Raw genomic sequence first — 26427 nt, forward strand, 5'->3', positions numbered from 1 at the left:
CACTGAACCTTTTTTTGGCCTTAGAATCCCTGTTTTGGGGCCTGCAAGAAGTAGCAACCAACCCGAGTCTCCGCAGGGAATGCACTGACCTGTAGGATGGACGTTCAGCTTCCCTCCCTGTGTCTCAACACGCTTACATTTCAGGAACAGCCTGGGCTGGGAGGCACTGCGCACGCGCGCCGAGTCGGGCGGAAAAATAAACGTGTTGATGGAAGACTGAACATAACTTTACCCTGGAGGGAAAACGAAAGAACCCGAAGGATCCCGAGGCTTTCCTGTCTGAGTACCGCTGCTCTCACCGCGCCTCGGAGTCCCCGCCCCCTACCCTCTGATTGGCTGCTGTGCAGAACGCGCGGTGGGATTGCTTTGTGAGCCGCGAATGAAGTGGCCAGACGGGGCCATGGGGGCGGACAAGTGGTGCCAGGGGACCTCTGATTGGGTACAAGCGAGCGATTCCCGGAGGCTTGTGCGTTTAGGGGTCATAAACCCGTGTTTTGGTCTTGAGTCTGCGTTGCTCACCCAAGGAGGTTGTGTTTCAATTAGACTACAGTCACTTAGTCAGGCGGTCAGTACAGTTTCTCACCGTCCGTAAGGTGTTTCTCCGAGAGAAGGGCAGGAATCGCTAAGGATTTCTTTAGCTGCATCGATCCGCGGGTGGAAAATATGTACAGGGAGTATTGTATCTTCTTTGGATTCAGATCTGGGATTTGAGACGTGTTTGTCCCTGTGGGATAAATGACGAGGGAGCCTGCTGACGCATTATGGTCTCCCTACAGAGTGATTGGCACGGTGGCTATAGGTTCTCACCCTTGGGAGGATGCCATGAAAACAAAAGGAGCTTCTCTCGACTCTCGGATTAATTCTCTAAGCATGCCTCTTGCAGACACAACCCACGCACTCGTTAAAACATCTGAATGGATCAGTTTGAATGAACCATCGCAACCTCAAAAAGATCAAGACGTGAGAGGAGGCACACTTGCGCTACCAGAAAATAAAGATGCTTGTTAACTGTACATTAAAGAAATTAAGATAATGTCTGGATGGATAAACATACCGATGGAACAGAACAGGGAAGCAAGATGCAGCCTCACCTTTAGGCATAGTTTATAATAACAAAGGTGTCACAAATTTAAATAATAATAAAAGGTAGCACAACAGAGTTAGGAGATTCCTATCTACTTGACATCCGGCTGGGTGCTTGCTTATAGGGAAAGAATATGAAATCGGATTCTTGTTAACACTAAACACAGCAGTAAGTCCCAAGAGAATTGTTGACCTGAAAGTGACAGAAGCGGTGAGCTTGGCTGACGACATAGGGGAATACCTACACCTCAGTTTAAACAAAGCCCGAATAAAACGCACAGACCGGACTGTGCTACTCCACGTACCATCAGAAGAGTGAAAATATCTGGGCCTGTTGCTCAGTGGTGAACTGCAAGGCACTCAGGGCCTGGCATACTAAGAGAAAAGGTAAGCCACAGACTAGGGATATGCATGTGTAATGCATAAATAGCAAATAAATCTAAATAAATTCTCAAAGCCTGTAAGAAAACTGCCTGCTGAAAAATAGCAAAACCTGTGCTAGGGGAATAGCTTAGCAGGTAAAGAGTTTATATGCAACCATGCCGACCTGAGCTCCATCCACAGAACTCATGTCAGAGCTGGGCATGCTGGGGATTGTAGTCCCAATGCTGGGGAAGTGAAGGCAGAAGGGTCATTGGCCAGCCAATGAGAGAACCTGTCTTTAGAAAGAAAGAAAACGCTTCACATTGACCCTGGCTTCCACATTCACACCAACATATGCATACCTTTAATCCCAGCACTTGGGAGGCAGAGGCAGGTGGATTTCTGAGTTCGAGGCCAGCCTGGTCTACAGAGTGAGTTCCAGGACAGCCAGGCTACACAGAGAAACCCTGTCTCGAGAAAAAAAAAGAAAGAAAAGAAAAAAAAAAAGAAAAAGAAAAAAAAAAGAGGAAAATAGCCTCAGACTTGAAAATAACCTCACTATGTAGCATATCACTAAAGAGCTAAATTGGACACATCACACCCACCCGATGACAATCCTAAGTGTCTCCAAGAACATGGGATAAGGTTGGCCAGCGGGAGCATAGGTCAGCAGCAGAACACACACGGGCCCTGGCCTGACATCTGCACATACATGGGTCCATTCATGTAGGCACAGACGTGTAAATAAGACAAAACCCACAGGTACTGCTCAGCACCATGGGACATCCCTGTATACCAATACCCGGTGTTGGAGTCGGAAAAACCAAACAACGCAAGCAGTTACAAAAGTCCAGCAAAGCAAGATCTTTATTGGAATTAGGCAACAAAAACTGCCCAGTCAGGGACAGCAGCACATACTCAGACTGTCCAGGCTCAAAAAATAGGAGCCCTGACTGTTCTTCCAGAGGACCTGGGTTTGATTCCCAGGACCTCCATGGTGCTCACAACTGTTCACAACTCCATTTCCAGGGAACCAATGCTGTCTTCTCAGGCACTGCATGCATACACATGGTAAACACACACACACACGCACATACACACACACATACTTGCTAAAACACTCATACCCTTAAAAATAAATAAGTCACCCATTTGGTAGAGTGCTTGCTTAGCATGTAGAAAACCCCATGTTCATTCTCAGAACATCTTTAGGAGGTGAAGGCAGGACAAAGATGTGTTCAAGGTCATCCTCAACTCTAATAGGGAGTTGGAAGCTGGCCTGGGATACAGCAGAAGCTGTCTCAAAAAATTGCAGCACTTGGGAGTCAAAGGCAGGCAGATCTCTGCGAATCTGAGGAGCACCTAGTCTACACAGTGAGTTCCAGAACATCCCAGCTGTGTTGGAAGACCCTGTCTTCAAAATAAATAAGTAATTATTTTTATTATTTTTTTCTTTTTTTTTTTTTGTTTTTTCGAGACAGGGTTTCTCTGTGTAGCCCTGGCTGTCCTGGCACTCACTTTGTAGACCAGGCTGGCTTCGAACTCAGAAATCCGCCTGCCTCTGCCTCCCGAGTGCTGGGATTAAAGGCGTGCACCACCACGCTCGGCAGTAATTATTTTTTAAAAAGACTTTGTCTAAAACAAAACTGATCCAGCAACATGGTTTTGCTTTTACTAGACATATGGATGTATTTACAAGACCAGGTGAAGTCTAGGTGTCATACAAAGACCCGGTTAACCATCCATTCTACCTCAGTTGGCAAGATACAGCTAGGTAAGCAATTTGAATGTATTAAGCCTCTTTGGAAAAAGAATAACCATGGTGCCTTTGCCTGCCAGTGTTTTGAGAATTAGTAAAACACACAGAAGAGCCCTAGCTAGGTGTATTGTTACAGGCCTGTAATCCCTGTACTTGGAAGGTAGGATCAGCAGGCTCAGCAATGCAAGGTCATCGTCAGCGACACAGCAAGGGTGAGGACAGGGTGAGATTCTGTCGGAGAAAGAGGCTGGGGAGATGGCTGAGTGGGTGAAGTCACTTACCCCACGCAAGCCTGGTGGCCTGCAAACTGTATAGAGAGGAAAGACAGAGGTGGCTCCCAAAGGCTGTCCTCTAACCTCCATGCACACACGTGACACACATTTGCCTCCTCCCAACTCGACAGGCACACGAAGACACACACGTAATGTGAGAGAAGACAGAAGCACTTCTATCCATGTCTGAACCAGTCTGTGCTACGTTCAATAATGGTGACTTCTCGAAAGACAACCAAGATAGTGAAATTCTAGAAGCGCAAATACTAGAAAGAAGAAACAGTAATGCAAGGCGGGGAAACTTAGAAAGCACAGACGGCTATTTAATGTATTTGCTTATGCGTTCGCAGTCTAGGTTGCGACAGAGGCAATGGGAACTCAGGGGTGGAAGTTCGAGGGGCAATTAGGAAGAGCACTCTGATGATTTTGCTGTTCATCAATGGTACAGCCCTGAGCGATGGAGCTTCTGGTGCCTAGAAATCTCCCGGAGAACTCGAAGACCCTGTCTGCTGTGGTGTCAGAGGTTTCTGCGCATGGGAGGAACCTGGGCACCACGCATGGCGCCTCAGGCCTTCTCAGCTTCCATTGGCAGGGAATCCTCAGCTCCGGCTCAGAGCTTTCCTGGCCAAAGCTTTCAAATCAGTTTTTCAGGGGTTTCCCCCCTTTTGTTTTTGTTGGTTTGTTTGTTTTGTTTAGTCATTGGCCAACACGCACAGGAACGCGCGCGCATGCGTCTGAGCTGGAAGCATGGTTCAGTGGTTAAGAACATAAGAACACCCATTCCTCTTGCAGGAGCTCTGGGTTCGATTCTCAGCACCCACGTGGTAGATCACGACCATCTGTAACTTCAGTTCCTGGAGGATCCAATGTCCTCTTCTGACCACCTTGGTACATGGATGGTGGTGGCACACCCCTTTGATCCCGGCACTTGGGAGGCAAAGGCAAGTAGATCTCTGAGTTCAAGGCCAGTCTAAACTACAGAGTGAGTTCCAGGACAGCCAGGGCTACACAGAGAAACCCTGTCTCCAAAAACCAAAAAAACCCACTAGTATTCCCCATTATCTCTCTGTTCTTTTTCAGGCTCCAGGTTCTCTGGTCCAATTTTCCCCTCTTCCTAGCCCCTGTAGCTTTGGGGGAAAGCCTCTCTTTTCTCACAATAGTCTGAGAAGTCCTTCTCATGGTTTTCTTCCCAAGAATGGACATTGACTCATTTCCAGGAATGTACTAGAGAATCCCGCTGTTGCATGAGGTCCCAGTCTGAGTCACCAGCAGAGGGCAGCGCACTGGCACCAGCAGAGTTGCATTTAGATACTACCTTCCCGAAGCTGTCCCTTCCTTGTCTTGATTTCCACTTGATAATATACGTGCCCCACTTATCACACAGTCTAGCATGCTAGTAGTCTGTGAATTGCAGAACACAGACTCCTTTCATACCTGTTGGCCAGCAACTTTAAGGTCAATGAGGTAAAGCAAGCCTTGACCTCTGCGCTCAAAGGAGTCTGAGATCCTTAAAAGAAAAAAGAAATTAGAGCTGGGGAGGCAACTGAGTGGCTAAGAGAGCTTGCTGCTCTGGCAGAGGACCCAGGTTCGATTCCCAGCATCCACATGGCAGGTTACAACTTCAGTTCCAGAGAATCCAATGCCCTCTTCTGGCTTCCATAGGCAACAGACATGTACACAGTGCATATAAGCAAAACACTTATACATGCAAAATTAAAAATAAAAAAATCCATATTATTATTCTGTGGGGGATGAGCTGTGCACAGGCTTGCAGACGTGCGTGTACATGGAATGGACAGGAATCAGCTCTCTCCTACTGTGAATTCTTGGGCTTGAACTTGGGTAATCAGGCCTGTGCAGCAACCACTTTTATTTGTTGAGCCATCTTACCTTGATGAAAATATTAAAATTGAATCCCCTAATCCTGACCCCTGGAAGGCTGAGACAGGAGGACATAGAGGCCACTTTAGACTGTATAGCAAGTTGCAGGCCAACCTGGGATAAGTATTGAACACCTGTCTCAAAGCCAAAGCAAGATGGGCATAGTACTCCATGCCTTTAATTCCAGTTCTTGGAAGGCAGAGGCAGGTGGATCTCTGAGTTCCAGGTTAACCTAGTCTACAAAGCAAGGTCCACGACAGCCAGGGCTACACAGAGAAACCTTGTCTAGAAACAAAAACAAAAACAAACAACAACATAGCCAAAACAACCAAGAAAGGCTTTAAATGAAGACCAACTTCTATAGAGAGAATGAACTAGAGACAGGGAAAGCCCTGAGCAGAAGGGGAGCCTTCCAGGTAAGGGTCTTTAACTAAGGCTGTGGCAGAAGGAGGCAATAAAGCCTTTACAGATGAGTGTTTGAGAGCTTTAAAGCCATGGAGAATTAGTGTCCTTAGGAATTAGCACATCCCATGGCGGCGGGTACAAGCCTATAATCTCAATACTTGAGGAGCTGAGAGGGGAGGACCAATGTGATCACATCAAAGGCCATTCTCCACTGCTTAGCATGTTAGAAGCTCACCCTGTCTCGTTAGACCCCCTCTCAAAAAGAAAACAAGCATTTGAAACTTGAAGATGGCTTAGCCCAATATGATTTGAACAGAACTTGGAGACGCTGAAGAGCACATCTCCTTCCTGGCTGAGGATCCTGAGTGGCCATCACCTGGTCTCTGCTGGGCAGTCTCCACTTCTCTGACTCAACCACTCTCAGTACCCTTTGCTGCCCTTCCTCCTCGGGCTGCCGTGAATTGCTGGAGTTTCTCCAAGCTCTGTGTCTGGCCACCTTCTTTCAAACATGCACAGCCCTCCCAAGCAATCTCAGTCACTCTTGGAAGATCAGCTGCCATTTGTCAATGATTTGGATGGAGTAGGGCACAGAGGTTAAGAGGAAGCATGTAGGGGAGTCTCTGGGAGAGTGTGTGGGGAGATTTTGGGGCAGGAGTTTGGGGGTGGATGAAGGGGTGGTTTGAGTGGGTTGGGTGAGTTGGAGGGCAGGGTGGGTTGGGGTGCATGGCGGGTGGGGGATGGGAGGTGGGGAGGTGGGTGACAGAGGATATCTGTACCTGTGGCATCACTGCTCATTCATCATCCAAGAGGAAGCATCCTGGGTACTTTCCTCTGTCTGTCTTTTCCTCTATTCCCTACCCCCACACCATTCTTCCTTCTAACCACATCTGGGAGGATGGCTGAATTATACTGCCCGCCCTTGCTCTGGAAACTGCTGCTCTCAGGGTGGCCCTGAAAGTCCTTTCCACTTCCTGGGAAGTTTTAAAGGTTCTGGCCAGGTGGTCAAAGTCATGGAGCATAACTAAGGAGCTGAAGACAAAGAGATGTAGGTAGATGTTGAGACTAGACCCTTGGTGGGAGGGGGTGAATCCAGAGACTGAAAACAGTAGGCAGTTCTGTAGTGGCAGGTCACAGAGAGAACTATAGATTGTCCCTACTGAAATAGGCAGTGACTTGGGAGTTAGTGTTGCATTCTCCGATATCTGTGGACCATGGAGTGTCTTCTAGACAGCCACGATGTCTTAGACCATGTTGTCTTTAACCAAAAAACTCTTTGCAGGAAAAAAAAAAAAAGGAAGGCAATAGACTCAAGACAAATTCGCCAGGTGTGGTGGCGCACGCCTTTAATCCCAGCACTTGGGAGGCAGAGGCAGGCAGATTTCTGAGTCCCAGGCCAGCCTGGTCTACAAAGTGAGTTCCAGGACAGCCAGGGCTATATAGAGAAACCCTGTCTCAAAAAAACCAAAAAAACAAAAAAACAAAAAACAAAAACCCACAAAGACAAATCCTAGAGCAGAAAAATTACATTAGAGAAAACCTGGAGAAATCCAAAGTCTTGAGTTTAATAAATAGTGTTGTACTGATGCTAATGTCTTGGTTTTGTCTGTTCATTGTGTGTGTTGTGTGTATTCATCCACTCGTGTACACACTCAATAGCTCAGGCCCTCTCTGTGATGTCAGAGCAAACTCTCAAGGTTTGATCCTCTTCTTCCACCTTGTGGAGATCCCACTGAGGCTGCCAACCTTGGCAGCAGCCATCTTTTCTCAGTGATGGATTTCTCCAGCCCCACTGTTGCTTGCTCCTTTGAGGCAGAGTCTCATTGTGTAGCCCTGGCTGGCCCGAAACTCACAATGTAGAACTTGCTGGCATCATGCTTGTTGGTAATTCTCCTGCCTCTTTTACCCACGTGATGGGGTTTCAGGCTTGCACCACCATGCCCGTTTCTTAATTTCTTTATTTTAATAAAGGTCATGGTTATACAAGAGGTTACCATTGGGCAGCTTGGGAAAGGGCAAAGGGGAATTGTTTTATTTTGCAATTCTGCAATTTTTCTGTAAATCTAAAAATAGCTCAAAATAAAACCACTGAGCGGGGTAGGGACTGGGTGGAATGGAGCAGTGGGGGAAGCTTCAGTCAGGATGTCTTAAAAACAAGACAAGCTGGGCAATGGTGGCACACACCTTTAATCCTAGCACTTGGGAGGCAGAGGCAGGTGAATTTCTGAGTTCGAGGCCAGCCTGGTCTACAGAGTGAGTTCCAGGACAGCCAGGGTTATACAGAGAAACCCTCCCTTGAAAAAACAAAAACCAACCAACCAAACAAACAAACAAAAACAAACCAAAAAAAGACAAAACAACAACAAAAAAAAAACTAAATAAAACAAAACAAATAAATAAATAAAACCACTGAAGGAAAAAATTTAAAAAGCCAAGAAGCTAATGGTGGTAGGATTTGATGGCCTCGTGGTGTGTGATCAGAATCTGCCAGCAGTGGCTTTTGCAGTATGGTGGGCAGATCTGGGAAAGACCCAGTGTAGTGTCCCAGCCTTGCTGGGTGACACCACTGTGCCCAGGCTGGGTGCCATTGGAAGAACCACCTGGTGTGCTCTGAGGAATGGTACCCACCTCTCAGGGTTCAAACCCTCAGAGATGGAATTTACAAATGTTCATTACTCTGCCCAGCTTCCTGCCTTCCTTCCTCTCTCTCTCCCCCTCCCCCTCCCCCTCCCCCTCCCTCTCCCTCTCCCTCTCCCTCTCTCTCTGTCTTTGAGACAGGTTCTCAGTATAACACCCTGGTTGTCCTGAAACTCAATATGTAGGCCAGGCTGGTCTTCAAAATTACAGAGATCCACCTGCTTCTGCCTCCTGAGTGCTGGAATCAAAGGCATGTGCCAACATGCTGCCACAGGACTCCTGCCTTTTAAAAAACGTGTCTTTGTACTTGCAAGGACAGCACTTACTGACAAGCCATCTCACCATCCCCTGCTTCTGTCCATTTAACCTGCTCCCATGAGGCTTGGGCACAAGAGGAAAGACACAGCGCCACAATTCCATTAAGAGGAAGATGTGCTCTGTGCTCAATTAGCTGGCATTGTTTACGGAGCTAGGGAAACAGAAGTTGTGTGTACAATTGTATAGTGTGTACACTTTAGTCAATCCCACATTCAAGAAGCTGGGGCAGGAGGACCTGGTGGTTAAGCCTTGCCTGAGCTACTGTACTGGCTGGTTTTGTGTGTCAACTTGACACAAGCTGGAGTTATCACAGAGAAAGGAGCCTCCCTTGAGGAAATGCCTCCAAGAGATCCAGCTGTAAGGCATTTTCTCAATTAGTGATCAAGGGTGGGAGGGCCCATTGTGGGTGGTGCCATTCCTGGGCTGGTTCTGGGTTCTATATGAAAGCAAGTTGAGGCCAGGTGTGGTGGCGCACACCTTTAGTCTCAGCACTTGGGAGGCAAAGGCAGGCGAATTTCTGAGTTCGAGGCCAGCCTGGTGTACAGAGTGAGTTCCAGGACAGCCAGGGCTACACAGAGAAACCCTGTCTCCAAAAAAACCAAAACAAACAAAACAAAACAAAAAACAACTGGCTGCTCTCCAGAGTACTTCCTAGTCTTCCCAGGATGAGGCATCCAGCTCTGTGGACCAAGTAGCTACAGTGTTACCAGCCTCTCTAGCATACAGGACACTTTTGGAATTCCCAGCCCTTATTCTATAAGCAAGCTAACAAATCCCCTTTGTACACAATCTATAAGATCAGTTCCTTTAGCTCACTCTCACTAATACAGCTGTCATTCATGAATATATGCTTTCCTCTCCACCAATCAGATGTCAAGATCTGTAAACTTTACTTCCCAAGGAAACTCTTCAAGCCATCCCGGAAACTACCTACAGCCTTTGCTGTTTATCTTGTGTCTCCACTAAGAACTATTAGTTCTTTCTTAGTTTCCTCTCCAACCTTCTCTTTTCACTTGCAGTCTTGTCAAGAGCAAATTCCCACTAGGTATGGTGATTCACACCTGTCATTCAGCACTGGGGAGGTGGAGGCAGAAGTGTTGTTGTGAGTTTAAGGTCAGCCTGAGGCACTGTATGTATTGTATTCTATTGCAAATAAGCAAGCAAGCAAGCAAACAAACAAACAGGAACATCAGTAACTGACATTCCCAGCGGATAAAGATGTGTAGCCCAACAATCAAGACCCTTCTGACCACCCAATCCACCTCTAGGAGTATCCTAAAGGCCTAGGCCTTCCTCTTGACATTCAATTCCAACCTGAATGTTCTTCCATTTAAAATACAGTTCTTGGGGTTGGAGAGATGGTGCAGCAGATAAAAGCATTGATTTGCTCTTCTGGAGGACTCAGTTTGGTTCCCAGAACAAATATGGTGGCTCACAACGTCTGTAACTCCAGTTCCAGGGAATGGTATGCCCTCTTCTGACCTCTGAGGGGAATAGGCATTCACGTGGCATATGCGTGCATACATACACACATGCAAGCAAAATACTCATTTACATAAAACAAATACATCTCAAAAAGCAAAACGTTAAAATACAACTCGAGCTGGGCATGGGGACGCACACTTTTAGTCCCAGCTCTCAGGCGTCTAAACAGCAAGTTCCAGGCCATCTAGAGCTACATAGTGAGTTCCTATCTCAAAAGAAAGGAAAATAACAATAACAAAATAAGTTTGAGAATAGCTGCATAGGCTCATCCATTTGAATGCTTAGTCACCAGAGAGTTGAACAGATTAGAAGGATTAGGAGGTGTGGCCTTGTTGGAGAAGATGTGGCCTCATTGGAGGAAATGTGTCACTAGGGGGGTGGGCTTTAAAGGTTTCAAAAGTCCACATCAAGCCGTGATGCCAGTGCTCTCTGCCTGCTGCCAGTGGATCGTGGTATAAAGTTTCCAGCTATTGCTCCAGCACCACGTATACAGCCATGCTCCCACCATGCTGATAATGGCTAACCTCTAAAACATAAGCAAGTCACCAACTAAATGCTTTCTTTTATTGCCATGGTGTCTTTTCACAGCAAAAGAACAGTGACTAAGACTATATATATAACAAGAGTTCCACTAGGTACACTAGGTATCCCAAGCTGGCCTCAAAACAAACCGTCAATTTCCCCAATGCTGGAATTGCATGCTGTGATGGTTTGTATATGCTTGGCCCAGGAAGTGGCACTATTAGGAGGTGTGGAGTAGGTGTGTCACTGTGGGCCTGGGCTTTATGACCCTAGTCCTAGCTGCCTGGAATCGAGTCTTCCACTAGCAGCCTTCAGGTGACGATAAAGAACTCTCAGCTCTGCCCGAACCATGCCTGCCTGGATGCTACCATGTTCCCACCTTGATGATAATGGACTGAACCCCTGAACATATAAGCCAGCCCCAATTAAATGTTGTCCTGATAAGAGTTGCCTTGGTCATGGTGTCTGTTCATAGCAGTAAAACTCTAACTAAGACACCTGCCATCATGCCAGACACCAAACCGTGGTTCTTCCTCTCCTTTTTGTGACTCTGCGTGCAATGTCCTTATCCCCACGAGTATCATCTCTCATCTATTCACAACACAAGCCTTCGATGCTCAGTTCCCCAAGGCATTATTCCTCTCTCCTCTCTCCCAGGACTCAGTGTGACCTTTCAGCTGGTCTCGGTAGCCCACCTAGGAGTCCCTGTAACATCCCACAGACCTCTCTGATATTTCAGGGAGCACTCTGCAGCATGGATGTTTGTCTATGGTTCTTTCAGACCGTAACTCCTGGCTGACAAAGCTTCGGAGCTGTGTCTGTGATTTATATCCTCAGCCCTGAGCAGAACCTGACTCATCTATTAGCCGAGCCAGGTCCCTTGGCTGCTTAAATACCTCGCTCAGCTTCTGTTTACCCTTAAGGTAAAGAAGTAAATCCCTCTCTTTTTAGATAGGGTGTCCCTGGAGTAGACCAGGCTATCCTGGAACACACTATGTAGCCCATGCTGGACTTGAATTTGTCATCTTCTTCCCTCTGTCTCCCTAGTCTTGGCATTATAGTCATGGCATGTTCTACTATGCCTAAATTATAAAAACAATTCTTTAAAATTTGTAATTTATATTTTTCTTATTTATTTTTAATTGTGTGTGTGTATGTATGTGTGCACACACGCACACACGTTCACATGTGAACATGAATGCATGCATACTTTTGGAGACCAGATATGTCAGACCCCCTGAAACTAGGGCTACAAGTGGTTGTGAGCTGGGAACTAAACTGGGTTCTGCAAAAGCAGCAGCACTCGCTCTTAACCACTGATCTCTCTCTCTCCAGCCCCTCATGAAGAAAATTTATAATTGATGCCCCAGAATGTTCCTTCAAGATTTTTCCTGGCTCTCCCTCTATGCTTCACCCCCTTTCCACTTCTTTACACTGGGCCCTTTTGCTGATGGTTGCCTTGACCTTGTTGTTCATTGCCCTAAAGTGCATCTGTTATGTGCTTCTTCCCCACCCTTGACTCTCCCAGGCTGTGGCGTGACTATTGACTTCACTGCAAATTCTTTTAGGTTTTCTCTACCAAATTCCATGAAAATAAGAACCAGCTAGTCTTTCCCATGCTTCTGGATATATTGCCCTATGCATAACAGACATGCAATACATTATATAAACCATAAACAATGTAATTCTGACCCTACAGACTCTCTCTCTCTCTCTCTCTCTCTCTCTCTCTCTCTCTCTCTCTCTCTCTCTCTCTCTCCTTCCCTCCCTCTTGTTTTCAGGCCATCCCAGCTACGGCAATTTTTTTCCTTCCTATTTTGTTTCATTTTATAGAAACAGGGTCTTACATAGCCAGGGGGTTGGTATCAAATTTCCTATGTACTTCTGAGCTTCCTGTCTCTAGCTCTCCAGTGCTGGCACTTCAGGTAAGAGCCACCATCCCCAGCTTATGTGGTGCTGGGAATGGAACCCTGGGTCTTCTGCATGCCAGGCAAGCACATTACTAACTGAGCTCCCACCTCTCCATTGTGGTCTGAATAACTAGGAAGTGGCTATCAGGATAGGGCATGAAGCAGGACAGCCCTCATCCTAGCCTCTAGCTCAAGCTACATAGATATAGTGAGAGAAGAAAAGATGGGTGTGGGGCAACTCTAGGAGGAGTGAGTGCTTGCAAGGACTGCCTCTGGGGCCTTGGAGGCACTTCTAGAAGACATTTGCCACCTGCTCAGCTGTCCAACTCTCTCTATGCCTTCATTTCTACATTCTTCCCTGCCACACTCCCCCAGGGGTGTTCCCTCACTGGTTAACACTTCCTTCCTGTATCCCTCCTGTGGCAGTATCATAGGCAAAGGCAGGCAGATGGAGGAAGACAATGGAGACCATGACTGAGAATCCACTCCGAGGTTGTTGCTTTTTCTCAACATCTTTATTTGTGTCTAAGAGGAAGAAAACATTGGTCCTTAGGTATCCCAGTACACTTGGGCGTGGCTGAGGAGGGACAGAGAGGGTGATGGTGGTGAGGGTGGGCCATCAGCTTAGCACACAAGTGCCTTTCTCCTTAAAGGGATTCTTGTCTTCTGGGATGCCTTTGAGAAGAGGGTCTGTCCCTGCTTGGGCCTCTACATAATCCTTGATTTCCTTTCCTGTCTTGGAAATCTGTAAGATGACAAAACATGGTCATAGCTCTTGTTCGTTTTATAGAATCCATGACTTGACAATCGGAGGAAGATGGGCAGGGTAGAGATGAGGTCAAAGAGGAAGGAGGGAGGAGAAAGAGGCAGGCAGGAGGCTGAGTCCCTTGGACCAACCCTCAAACACCTGATGGGATCATGCCAGCCCAGCCTGGAGACACAGCTCTCCGAGTCTCCCCTGTGCCCACCCCACCCCAGCCCAGTGATACATCCTGTGCCTAGTGTCTCCTCAGTTTCGAACAGAAAGAGATACAGAAGCCGAGAAGAGGGACTGCGGGCTCACCGGATCACGTGGGTTCTTCACCTCCTTCTTCAGCTGCTCCACCTCCATCCTCAACAGCTCCTTCTCACTGAGGTCCTGGGCCATCCTGCCCTAGAAGGATCCCACAACCATGAGGGCTTCCCTTCCAATTCTACACTCTTCCTGGCCTTAGGGCCCAACCAAAGACCCTCATGGGTTAATATTTCCACAATGTATCCCTTCCCCGAAATGTAACCTCCACTCCTTGCTCTGTCGTGAGCAAAGGCTTAGAAGGACTAGAAGTGACCTGTCAGCTACGGGTGGCGCAATCTCTGTCCTTGAATAAGAACCTCTTTATGGAGGAAATAGAAAAGGAAGGGGAAATAGAGTTTAAGCTAGAAAATTTGGGACAAAGAGTGACTGCTCTGTGTGATGACTCGGGGGCATGCTTTTGTCTCTAGGTCCTGTCCAGGGACAATATTAAGACTAGGAGCTTTGGAGGCAGCCAGAGTCCAGCAGTGACCCCCAGCTCTGCTGCTTCCTCCTGTATGGACTGAGACAAGTCACACAGCCACACAGCTTCTTTGGGTCTTAGTTCCCCCATTAGCAAATGAGTATAACGACGGTAGCAGTGTTTGTTTTTTGAGACAGCGTCTCCTGTAGCCCAGGCTGGCCTCAGACTCTGTATGCTGCTGAGCATGAACTTCTGATCCTTCTGCCTCCTCCTAAATTCTGGAACAACAGGCATGTACCACAATACCTAGTTGGTGTGCTACTGGGGGTGAAACCCAGGACACTGAGGACGCTGGGCAAGCATTCTGTCAATTGATCGACATCCCTAATCCCATTATTATTGTGAAAACTAAAGAAAAAAAATAATGCTTAGGGTTGCTGGAGAGATGGCTTTTAGAGCACTTATTGCTCTCACAGAGGATAAGGATTCGATTCCCAGCATCCTCCTCGTGGCTCACAACCACCTATAACCCCAGTTCCAGGGGGTTCAATGCCCTCTCCTGACCTCTTCTGTGAGAACCAGGGATGCACATGGTACAGTATATCCATGCAAGCCAAACATTCATACATATGAAATTTTAAAAAGACAGTAACGCACGGAAAGCATTTGTACTGCCTGGCACCTAGTGACCAGGGCATATTTCTTCTTCTTCTTATTTCCAACAATAACATCATTACCATCAAAACTCCAGGCAACCAGGAGAGAGCCAGCCTGGTGCTTAAACTGAGTCATGCTAAGACTAGATCCCAGCCCAGGGCCCCAAGGCCTCCTTACCTGTTAGAGCTCTCTCCAGATCACCGGTCCAGGATCCAGACACAATGGATCTTCCTAGCGCCTCATCAGCTGAGAAATCTTCAGACGAAACAGATGGTTGGCAAAGCCAAATCTCCGCTGCCTAAGCTGATCATGAGCTCAGGGTGCTAAGTCCTGATTCTAGCTGAGCCTCCCAGTCAGTCCTCCGCTCGTCCACAGCAGACACTAACGTTCTAAAACAGGCCATCTCCATGGTGGGCCCCAGGAGCACACTTCATCAGCCTCTCTCCTTTAGTGACCACACCCCTTCTCCCCATCCCACAGCTTCCCTTTAGCCTACTGTCCTGCTAACCTGTCTCTCTCCATCACAAAGCCTGCTCCCAGCCTGCTCCTCCCCATGCCTACAGCTCCCAGCTTTCTCCATCCTGAAGAACCCTGTGCTTTCCATTAGCGGGTTCCATAATTCCACTGCACAAGGGTCTTCAGGCTCACTCTGCATTCGCTCCATAAAGACATACCCTGAGTTCCAATGCTCAACAGTTAGTATCCAGTGGCCGTGTCCACCCTAATGCCATGTCTTTTGCTTCTTGGCCTCCGTGTCCTCCCTGGAGTGTGGAACTCCCTTCTCTTCAGGCCCCGACACTCCCCTTACAGCCTGCTCCTTCCCTTCAGCTCCTTCCCTTCGCCTCTCCCAGGACCACCTGACACCTGACACTATGACATTTAGCAGAGCTCTGGCTGACATTTGTCCAATAGCAAGGGACATTCTTGAGGAAATGTTAAGGAACCAGTGTGGTTAGAGAGGTTCCTCTTCTGCCAGGAGGATGACAGACTGGGAGGGGGAGGGGCTCTGTAAAGCCATCCCAGATGCAGGATCAATCCCCCCACCCCCCACCGCCAAGCTCGCTCACATCTGGGACCTCGTTGAACTCAAGCTTAGGACAGAACCATTGGACTTTCCAACTCCCGGTTAACGCATGAGCCCCGCTCAGTGCTCTGTCCACCGGCGCTGCCTCCAGCCCACACATCCATCTGGACCAGTGTTGTCTCACATCCAAGGCCTTCCTGTTGCTGATCCGAGGAGTCTTTGTAAGAGTTATCTGGTCAATTTCACCTTCTCCTACCATCATTAGGCATAAATACTGGTCACAGGACTTCCTACCTGACCCTTCACAGGCTTGCCCACAGTTATTCAGGAACTCTAGCTGTGTCTTCCTGGTGTCTAACCCTGATTCTTCTTGCTGCTGCGTGAGCTGTTTACCACTGGGGCTGCACTGCCAGCCCAGCCCCACCCCCCCAGTATGACTTATCTCCATATCCTATCCACCCTCCACTCCCCAATCCCGTGGTGACTCATCCCAAGCTTCCCAAGGAAGCCCCCACCCTCTGCCCTTTCCTCCCCTTTTCCATGAGTGGAAAATCCACCCCCCATAGCAGGCCAGCCCCTTCCTCCTGTCTCTACTACCCCATCCCCCCATCAACTAGCTTCCTCTCCAGGACCAGGGAGCAATCACAGATGCCCCGACCTTGGCTTCCTTTGCTTGGTGGGATTGAGAGACCGAGCCCCCAACAGGCCCCTGGCTTCCCCCTTCTCCTGAGCAGGGGACAGAGAGGCCCAGGCCAAGGGCCCAGGGTCTGACTTCCTCTTGTCCCGGAATGAGCATGCCTACCCCTTTACAGGCAGGTTTGGGTCTCTCACGCAGAGGAAACCAAAAGCAGAGGGAGGGAAGGCAGAGCGGCCAATCAGGGGCAGGGTGAGGCTCAAAACCCAGCAGGCTCCCCAGGGAACCCCACCGAGGCCGAGCTATGGCGGAGCTGCAGCAGTTGCAGCAGCTGCAGGAGTTTGATATCCCCACGGGCCGGGAGGCTCTGCGAGGCAACCACAGCGCCCTGCTACGGGTGGCCAACTATTGCGAGGATAACTACTTGCAGGTAAGTGGAGAGGGCTCAGGTCAGGATACACCTCGCGGGGACCTGCAGCCCAGTCCCTCTGGTAGGGTCATCCGACAGGTATCTGTTCCTGCCTTGGCTGAGCAATCTTCAGGCTTCAACGCAATCCCCAAGCTTCCTAAACGCCAAAGCCCTTGTTCTCGGGCCATAGCCTCAGAGGTAGATAATCTCACACCTTACCTCTCACAGGTGCCGGGGACTGTCTTCAAGCTGGCTCTAGGGGAATCAGAACACTTCCCACTCACGGGAAAGGGGTTTGTCCCTTGATGTTTGAGGAGGAACAGAGGAGAGTCGGAGCAGACCCTGAGGAAAGAATGGGGTGTGGTGCAGAGGCAGGGGACTCCCAGTCTGGCTGCTGGGAAATGAGAGGCAATGTAGAGCAGCTGTAGACCTTTACACATTGTGTGGATTTTGAGACAGGGTCTCACTGTATGGCCTCCGCTGCCCTAGAGTTCACTGTAGTCCAGGCTGACCTTGAGTTCACTGTTGCCCAGGCTACCCTTGAGTTCATTGTAGCCCAGGCTGGCCTTAGATTTACAATCCTCCTGTCTCAGCCTTCCCTCAGTGCTGGGACTACAGGCTCCCACCACCTCACCTGGCCATTGTTTGTGTCAGGTCGTTTTGTTTCAGTTTCTAAGGCTTTGGGAGGGGAGCCCAGGGTTGTCTGGGAAGAGCTCTTCTGCTGAGCTAAGCTCCACTCCACCCTGGAGTAGTCTTGCTCATATAACATTGACTCCTGGGGAAGGAAGATGGGCAGAGAGGACTTCATGACTGCCCACCCTCACAGCCACCGTGTGAGACAAAGACTATTAATTCCTGTAGATGAATGGGAAAACAGCAGTTTGTGTGTGTGTGCGTGTCACCCAGCTCTGGATAGCAGAGCCAAGCATGGCTGCCCTGCCTTCTCACCTGAGCCCCTTCCTCTCCATCCTTCTATCTGTCTGATATAGTGTATGGCGCTGGACAGTTTATCTGTACCCCTGGTCCTTGGTTTCCTCTGCTCTAAGAGTGACAGACCAAGTCTGCAACCTCTTACAGAGCAAAGCAAAGCAAAATCCTAGCCAGACTGTGAGACAGCGCCAGGGGCCTCCCCTGTAGTGAGAGGGCTGGGGAGAAAAAAGACCCGAAGGCCTATGGCAGAGCAAAGAGGCAATGATAGGCAAGTTCTCTCTGCACCCACAGCCTCTATTTGTCCCTTCCCCAGTCCTACCTGGTGCGCACTATGCACACTTCACAATGAGAAAGCTGATGTTTGGAAAGGGACTGTATTTCCAGATGCCTCCAAGGTAGTCACCAAGACAGGTTTCGAACTCGGAACTCTAGCTGGTTGTGGTGGCCCTTACAAGTAATCCCAGTACTTGGGAGGCTATGGCAGAGGGATCTTAGAAAGTTCTACCTGTTTTCTAGTCTGCGTAAATGAGTCCAAACCAGTCAGGATTAAATAGCAAGATACTACCTCCAATAAACCAAACACAGCAAAGCAAAACCCCAAATCAAAGAGCAGCTAGGATTCTGACTCCTGAGCCCAGTGCTACCTTGAGTGTCATTCCAGTGTATGTGTATGTGTGTGTGTGTGTGTGTGTGTGTGTGTGTGAGAGAGAGAGAGAGAGAGAGAGAGAGAGAGAGAGACACTGAGTGACCAGCCTGATGATCTGACATGTGGTTTATTACCAGTCCTGCCTGCCCTGAACTTAGGCATTCTCCTTCCCTGGCAGGGATGGAGATAGGCCTTTCCGCTCCATCGTTGTCTTCCCACACCTCAAAGTGCTGCTAGTGGGTGCAATCCCACGTGTGTAATTGGTGTGCATGCAGGATCTGAAGTCACAAAGCTGAGTCACCAGGTCTGCCACCTATTTATGTAGAAATGTGTAGTGTGTTTCCCATTGAGGGGTCTCTCTCTCTCTCTCTCTCTCTCTCTCTCTCTCTCTCTCTCTCTCTCTTTTTCCCATCCTTCCTTCCAATATTGCCACTCTGTAGCTCAGACTGGCCTTGAACTTATGACCTGCCCAGCTCCCCCCACTCCCCTTCCCAAAGACTATTCCAGGCCTGTGTCACCATTTGGGGGTGGGATGGGATTCCACTTAAACTCTATACCTTCTCCAGGCTGGTTACAAGTACTAATTGAAACAGTGTGTTAAACCATTTGCCCAGGGCCCATCATCCTTTAAGAAGGGCAGAATAAATAAGTGTATCTGCTGTGCCTTCTATTACCATTTCAGAAGGATAAAAGCCACGTGCTAGTGATAAAGCCCCATTTTATCCAGGTGACAGCCTTTGCAAACACACTCAGGGTATCTGAAGCCCCGAGACCCAGGTTGGAATCCCTGGATTCTCTTGTGTAGAGTTATGGCCCCTAGACCATCAATAGCCATCCCTGCCTGTCTACAGAGGAAATTTTTGGGGTGATGTCTTTAATAAAGTCTCTGTCCCATCTTTCCCCAACTAAGTGTCAGAAGCCCGTGCAGGAGGCAGATGGGTCAGCGTAGGGTTCTCTGTCAGAGTTGACTGAGAGTAAAAACAGGGTCATTTGCATGACAGCTTAGGTGAAGGATCTCCGGCCCTTGTTCCTCCAGACCTGACTTTGGGACAAGTTTAAAGCTAGAGGTTACTTAGAAACATCTGGGCTAGAGGAACCCAGAGCTGGGTCCAAACAGGCACCTTTCTTGTTTGGGTTGCAAAGTCCATGTGCCAGGCTGGGTAGCAGGCAGAGGGGGCCTGTTTTCTTACCTATGAAACAAAGACCTAGAGCGAAGCTTGCAGTCCTCTCTAGCTTCTCTGCTTAGCCAATATTTTGGGTGGCATATGCTGATGAGATGTAAATTTTATTGCATATGCAGATGACATGTAAATCAGCACACAAATGAACATCGGTTTCCTGCTGTCAGAACAGAAAAGTTGGGAAGGGAAGGACCATGGCGCGGGTTTTTCCAGAAGGTTCTCTCTAGTTCAGATTGCATGAGGGGAACCCAGAGGAATCTCACGGATGATACAACTCTTATAGCACCAGTGGTGGAGCCCACGGAGCACAAAGTTCCAAGCCAGGAGGCCACAGGGGTGTAGCCTTGCCTGTCAGTACACTGCCCCTTCTAATTTGCCTTGGACTCACCTCTACCTCCCCACACCACCCAAAAGGACAGGCTTCCGTGCAGCAAGCTTATGGTTGATGGGAAAGGAGGAAGCTGTTTGGTGAAGCAAGAGACCCAGCCCTGAAGGTCTGGTCTGGGACCAAAAAAACCCCGCTTTTGTCTTTAGCCACTCTCTGATCACCCTTTCCCAGTGACTGGCAGTGTGGCACTGGCCAGTGTCTGGCATGCCGTAGGAAGCTGCCCACCTCATATTGGGTTCCCCTTTGGCCTGTCAATCAGCCAACAAATGCACATGTATTTAGTATCTTCTGTGTGCTGAGGACTATGTCAGCATAGGATGCAAAACGGAATGGACCAGCTCTGTTTTCAGGGTATTGATATTTGGATGAGGGAGGGGTGAAAAGAAAAAGAAAGAACAGGGCAAATATGATACTTCATAAATGTGAGCTGGGTAAAAACTTAGGGCGCTGAGAGAAGTGGAGACGCTGGAACCATCTAGTGAGAAGAGCTCTAAGAAGTGTAAGCGCCAAGGCCCTGAGGTAGGAACACAATCTCTCTTGCTAGGGATTAGAACGCCAGGAGCTAGTGTGGCTGGAGAGAAGCAAGGGATGTGTGTGTAAGGCAGAAGATAGTATCTTAAAGCCAACTGTGCATGGGTGGGTGGAGATGTCACACACCTTTGATCCCAGCATTCAGGGGGCAGAAGCAGGTGGATCTCTGAGTTTAAGGCCAGCCTGGTCTACAGAGTGAGTTCCAGGACAGCCAAAGCTACTCTGTCTCGAAAAATATAGTAGTAGTAGTAGTAGCAGCAGCAGCAGTAATGCCAACTGTGCCATGGCACACTCCTCTAATCCTAGCACTTAGGAGATGGAAGCAGGAGGATATCAGGAGTTCAAGGTCAACCAGCTTTGGCTACGCAGAGAATGTGAGCCTATACTACATGAAACCCTGTTTCAAAAAAAAAAAGAAAGAAAGAAGGAAGGAAGGAAGGAAAAGAAGCGAAGCATGTCAGAAAGCTGTCAGAGGCAATGAGAGGATGAAGTCATTTGGCTCTGGGACATGCTGCCCCTCTCTCAGTTCCTACACACCTTCCTAAGGGTTGGGGCTAAGGAAGTGCAAGGTCAGTAGGGGGCTCTCTCTCCTGGCCTTACTTTGGTTTGAGGACTTTGGTTTATAGGTAAGAGCCTGCTATTGGCTGGTTGGGTTTTAAGTGGCTGAATGTCTCCCCTAGCCAGCATCGCCTTCCCCTTCCTATCACCAGCCAGCCTGCCAGGAGACACTTGCTGAGGGAGGCAGTAGGGTCCTCTCAACTCTGTCCTCACCTCAACTACTGGAGGACAGGATTCCTGCCCCGACCCTCACAGCCAGTTCTCTCAGGCTGCAACTTGCTTTCCCAATGTTCTTTGCACTGTCCTCCCATTCCCCACTTACTCCACCATCCTTCCAGAAAGCTACCTCAGGCATCTAAGGACCGCAGCTTTCTCCAAGTTCAGCTCTGGCCTTCCTTAGATTCTCTTCTGGCCCCGTCCGACTCTGCCAAGGAAGCAGTGGAATGTGCTGGCCTCGGGCCAAGGCTGTGTGTATTTCAGGCCACAGACAAGCGGAAGGCGCTGGAAGAGACGATGGCTTTCACCACCCAGGCCCTAGCCAGTGTGGCCTACCAAGTGGGTAACCTGGCTGGGCATACTCTTCGAATGCTGGATCTACAGGGTGCTGCCCTGCGGCAGGTGGAAGCCAAGATGAGCACACTGGGCCAGGTAAGGATGTGGGAAGGCATCCCTCTTTCTGTCCTGGCTCTTCAGTCCCACTCAAATAGCCCTACATTTCTCCACGCCCACCTGGCCAACCCGACTGCAGAAAGTTGGCACATTCCAGACTTTGGAGCCGTCTGTGTCTCAGTGGGGTTCTTGCTACCCCATTAGATACAAAGTTCTCTCTCTCTCTCTCTCCCTCCCTCCCTCTTTCTCTTTCTCTCTCTAAAAGCTTTCTTTGTTTGCTCTTCATAGTACCTGCAGAGAACAGGAGAGACCAAAGGCCATCCTGTCTTCATTAGAACACATCCAGTGATTAATAAATGGCCTCCACGCAGGCCAGGCAAGCCCATCGTCAGCCCCACAGGAATCCCTGCCAACACCATACAGAGTCCCCACCCTTGGCTCATAAATACCTACCCTTGGTTCATAAATACTCTCAGCTGTCCTTCCTGGATCCTTGACCCCACAAAGCATGTGGGAGTTACACTTTTGGTCTGACCATAGGTCCCTGAGGGGTCAGTGTATGGGGTGTGTTTTCCTCTTCTTCCTGAAGACCCAAGGTCCCATCCCTCAAGGCCTGAGGGAACATTTGGAGAGGAAGCTAATTCCCGTCCTTGTCCCCTGAAGGGGAGAGCTGATTTAGTTACAGTTCTCTGCCACCTCCACAGAATGCCTGTCTAAACCAAAGCCTGCCCTGTCCTTTGGTTGCTATCCAGCAACCCCAGGGATTTTTTCCCTCCCTTTTCTTCTGGTTCCTGCACAGCTAATAATAACCTTTATTCTCTTCTACCCGGAAGTCGCTCCGAAGTGGCTCCATCCTCTCCTGCTATTCTTTCTCCAATGGCTATATGGCCATGGGACTCCCTCTGGTCCCCCCCATGGCCCCCATTCTTTCCTCCTCCCCTGTTTTGAGATGGGGGGTCTCACTATGTAGCCCCTGGCTATCCTAGAGCTCATCATATAGACCAGGTTGGCTTCAAACTCACAGAGCTCTACCTGCCTCCCTCTGCCTCCGAGTGTTAGCTTTCTCCCTCCTTTAAAGGGAATGGTGTCGTACAGGCTGTTTCTCACGGTCTCCTCCCACCTCCCGACCCTGTCGTGCAGATGGTAAACATGCATATGGAGAAGGTAGCCAGAAGGGAGATCGGCACTTTGGCCACTGTCGTGAGGCTGCCCCCTAACCAGAAGGTCATCCCTCCTGAGAGCCTGCCTTCCCTCACTCCCTACTACAGAAAACCCCTCAACTTTGCCTGCTTGGATGACATTGGCCACGGAGTCAAGGTAAGGGAAACCCTGCTGACCTCCCACTGCCCACCCTGTCCTGCCCTACAGCTAGCTCCCTCTTGTCTCGCCTTTCCTCAAGCTTTTGTATGACCTCACAACCCCTTCTTCCTCTCCACACTTCAGGACACGTGGCCTAAACTCCCCTCTCCCTAGGTTCTTAACTTCCCTCTACTCAGACACTGCTCCTGGAAGATCATAAGCTGTCCCTGCCCCACCCCCCACTCCCACCCCACAATGGGTCTTGTGTGTATGTGTGTGTGTGTGTGTGTGTGTGTGTGTGTGAAGGGGAAGAGGGGGAGGGGGGAAGGGTGTCAGGGCACGCATGAGAACCTCTCCTCAGCCACATGAGAACAGCGACTTCCTCTGTCTGGGGGGTTGAGGTCATTGCTCTAAGAAGTCACCCCAGAATGCTGCTGATAGGGACAGGAGGCAGCAACAAAAAGAGTTGGTGGAGGGGACCTTATCACACTGTACCCAACTGCTTCATGTCAGATTAGATTAGAAGCTTTCCTGGGTCTTAACCCCTTGATACTATGCCAGACCTCCAGGAGAGAAAATACCTCTTTCCTTCAGTTCCCAGCTCTCTATCCGTTCCTTTTTCCTGTCCAGCCTTCTTATCTTTTGTTTTTCTTTTGATGGTGCCCTGGGTAGAACCTAGGCCTGCTGTAAACTCAGCAGAAGCTCCATCCTGAGCTATGTGCCCAGCCTCCAACTTATCCTTTATTCTGTAATTCCCCTGTCTTGCCTCTAGTGCGGCAGGGTGACAGAGAACATGACCCTCCCCCCCACCATTCCCCCGCCCCCTCACCCCCCCTGCTCACGCTGGGGGAAGTCCCAGTTTCAGAGGTGTCTCTTGGCTTTGGGATTGCACCCCATCATTGAGACTCTCCTAAGTGTCTTGGCCTCTGCCATCCCTCTGCCTCGAATTTGGGGACGGTCACTTCCATAGGTTTCTGGGAAACAAGGAGTTCCCCTGTATGTGAGGCTCCTCAGCTCCTGCTGGAGTACAAGCTAAATCAGAGCTAAGGACCACCAAGCCACCCAGATCCCTGGGAATTTGAGATAGTGTGGGGTTGCAAAGGACAACTCAAGTCACTGTGGCTGTGCAGAGGAAGTGGCCTTCAGACGGCGTCTGTGCTGTGGGTTTCTTTCTGTGGGATGGCTTTGGGGGACCTGCTGCAGGCCTAAGGGGTGGGGGTAGGGTTAGGACGGGAGGAGGGCTGAGAAGTGGAAGTAGGAACTTGCTGAGTCTGGCTAGCCCTCCCAGTTCTTGCCCTCCGCTCCCCTCCCCCATTTCCTCTCAGGGATGTGGGTAAGAATGCCTCCCCGTGTCCCAGATGTCAATCAACTCTATCGTTCTCCCTTCAGGACTTGAGCACGCAGCTGTCACGGACCGGGACCCTGTCTCGCAAGAGCATAAAGGCGCCTGCTACACCTGTTTCCGCCACGCTGGGGTGAGGCCTCAAGGCCATGCCAACCAGCCCTGCCCAGCCACTCCTGGTTCTCAACTGCTTCTTCCACCCCTCACCCCCCCCTCAGCACCTGGTGTCTTGACGCTGCTGCGCCTGGCACCCAGCTTCTCCCTCCGCTAGTCACCCTTCCTCAACCCTAAACCCTGCTCAGCAGAGAACCCTCCCTCTTCATGCCACCCTACTCCACTCCCTAGGAGACCACCCCGGATCCCTGAGCCGGTGCAGCTCCCAGCTGTGCCAGACGGCAAGCTCTCCGCTGCCTCTTCTGCCTCTTCCTTGGCCTCGGCAGGGTGAGCACTTGAGTCTAGTGGGTGGGTAGACAGCAGGTGGATTTTGAGAGGTGGCCTCCAGGCAGACTTGTGGTTGAGAAAACGAAAAACCACTAGCTGGGGGAAAAATTAATGCAGATTTTGCTATGAGGTCTGGGGACCCCTCTGGGACGCTAGGCTAGAAGGCGTCCGTCCCTCATCAGCATATGATCTGGTCTTTTAGCAGTGCGGAAGGTGCCAGTGGGATCCCCCAGTCCAAGGGACAGGTAGCGCCTGCAACCCCGCCTCCTCCACCTGTAGCGCCTGTAACCCCGCCTCCTCCACCATTGTCTGCTGAGGTCTTCTTGCCGCCCCCTCCGCTGGAGGTGTCCCAGCCCCCTCCGGGTAAGATGGGTCCCGCCTTCTCAGTATTCACCTTGAGTCTCTCATTCAGCCCTGTGCTCCTCAGGAACCCCAGAGAAGCAGTGAATCTAGACTATTTTACACTAGCCCTGTCTTTGAAGCTTCTCACTTAACGGGACCTTTATAGCTTAAGCCAGCTGCCTAGGTGTTGCCCCGTAGGCTCTGTCTACCCTGTGCTGAGTCTGGCTAGAGGCATTATGAGTGATGACAGGAACTGGTTAGAGCTTAAGGATGCTGCAGGGGTGGCCCACTTTCCTTTACCCTTTTGTCTTCCCAGATGCAGAGTTGCCTCTGCCTCCTCCCCCAGCTCTAGAGGGAGATGAACTGGGGCAGCTGCCTCCGCCCCCACCAGGTTTTGGACCAGATGAGCCCAGCTGGGTCCCTGCTAGCTACTTGGAGAAAGGTACCTTTGCACTCTTGGGACTGAAAGGCAGCAGAATCTGTTGGCAGGTTCCTCTGGCTTCTGTTGCTTTGGCCTTCACTCTCCAACCCTGAAGCATTTGCTTTCCCTACCAAGGTGCGGGCGACCCTATCTTTTTTCTCCCTCTCCTTCCTTTTGGATGAGCTGAGTTCTGAACCCTGCTAGGAAAGAGCAGCTGGCCTGCTATTGAGTAGTACCTGACTGTTCCAAAGCTCCTCTACGCACGACCTAGTATTACAGCTCCTGTCACTGTGGGCGGGTGCGCGCATGACCGAGGGGACACCTCACAAGGTTCTCTTCTTGCCCCACAGTGGTGACACTGTACCCATATACCCGGCAGAAGGACAATGAGCTCTCCTTCTCAGAAGGCACCGTCATCTGTGTCACTCGCCGCTACTCGGATGGTTGGTGTGAGGGTGTCAGTTCAGAGGGCACTGGATTCTTCCCAGGGAACTATGTGGAGCCCAGCTGCTGACAGCCCAGGATCTGTCCCTGCACCAACCCTGCACTGCCTGGGTGGGCCTCTCAAGCCCCAAGAAGCCAGCTTCCACAGTCAAAGCTGGACTAAGGACCAGTCTACCTCTTGGGCTGTGAACTGTGTTCAGTCCCTGCTCCATACAGCAGTGGGAAGAGGGTGGGCTAGAGAGGGGTGGTACTCAGGGGGGACTGCTGCAGATGGCATAAAGAATACAAAACAAAACAAACAAACAAAAAAACCTAGAAGGCAAGGAGTTTAAGCACCTTGCCCAGAGGACCCCCCAGCTCATGCTCAGAAGATTGCCAGCTTTGAATAAAACTGCTGACCTCCTGGTAGTTGCTCCAAAGGGCTAGAGGGCAAGACAGGGAGTGATGGAAAGGGAACACAGAAG

The 26427-nt window shown here is 49.8% G+C and overlaps 2 protein-coding genes and 1 long non-coding RNA gene across 7 annotated transcripts; 1 reads left to right on the forward strand and 2 right to left on the reverse strand.

Annotated features, from left to right (window-relative positions):
• Window positions 1-13134: 13134 nt before the first annotated feature.
• Window positions 13135-16528, reverse strand: Gngt2 (G protein subunit gamma transducin 2). 4 transcript variants are annotated; one of them, XM_029483922.2, is made up of 5 exons: window positions 16447-16528; window positions 15832-16040; window positions 14942-15019; window positions 13696-13785; window positions 13135-13377 (listed from the first exon to the last, which is right to left on the reverse strand). In XM_029483922.2, the coding sequence occupies exons 4-5, from the start codon at window positions 13777-13779 to the stop codon at window positions 13252-13254; spliced, it is 210 nt and encodes a 69-aa protein (XP_029339782.1). In that variant the 5' UTR covers window positions 13780-13785; window positions 14942-15019; window positions 15832-16040; window positions 16447-16528; the 3' UTR covers window positions 13135-13251. The 4 variants fall into 4 exon arrangements, with proteins under 4 accessions (XP_029339782.1, XP_029339783.1, XP_021032663.1 ...); XM_029483923.2 differs by lacking the exon at window positions 15832-16040 and having other exon boundaries at window positions 16447-16527; XM_021177004.3 differs by lacking the exons at window positions 15832-16040; window positions 16447-16528 and adding an exon at window positions 16083-16259.
• A 36-nt stretch (window positions 16529-16564) lies between these two features.
• Window positions 16565-26368, forward strand: Abi3 (ABI family member 3). Of its 2 annotated transcripts, none has more exons than XM_021177002.3 (8): window positions 16565-16852; window positions 21546-21713; window positions 22815-22991; window positions 24363-24448; window positions 24661-24756; window positions 24959-25119; window positions 25415-25540; window positions 25870-26368. In XM_021177002.3, exons 1-8 carry the CDS (start codon window positions 16727-16729, stop codon window positions 26031-26033), a joined length of 1104 nt encoding a protein of 367 aa, XP_021032661.2. In that variant the 5' UTR covers window positions 16565-16726; the 3' UTR covers window positions 26034-26368. The 2 variants fall into 2 exon arrangements, with proteins under 2 accessions (XP_021032661.2, XP_029339779.1); XM_029483919.2 differs by having other exon boundaries at window positions 24962-25119.
• LOC147001406 (uncharacterized) lies at window positions 17051-22391 on the reverse strand. Its single transcript, XR_015044970.1, has 3 exons — window positions 22128-22391; window positions 21412-21566; window positions 17051-17173 (listed from the first exon to the last, which is right to left on the reverse strand). It is a non-coding gene; the product is annotated as an uncharacterized LOC147001406 (long non-coding RNA).
• Window positions 26369-26427: the final 59 nt, after the last annotated feature.

The sequence above is a fragment of the Mus caroli genome, unplaced genomic scaffold (genome assembly GCF_978045245.1).
Source record: "Mus caroli unplaced genomic scaffold, Mus_caroli_1 scaffold_13, whole genome shotgun sequence".
NCBI lineage: Eukaryota > Metazoa > Chordata > Mammalia > Rodentia > Muridae > Mus > Mus caroli.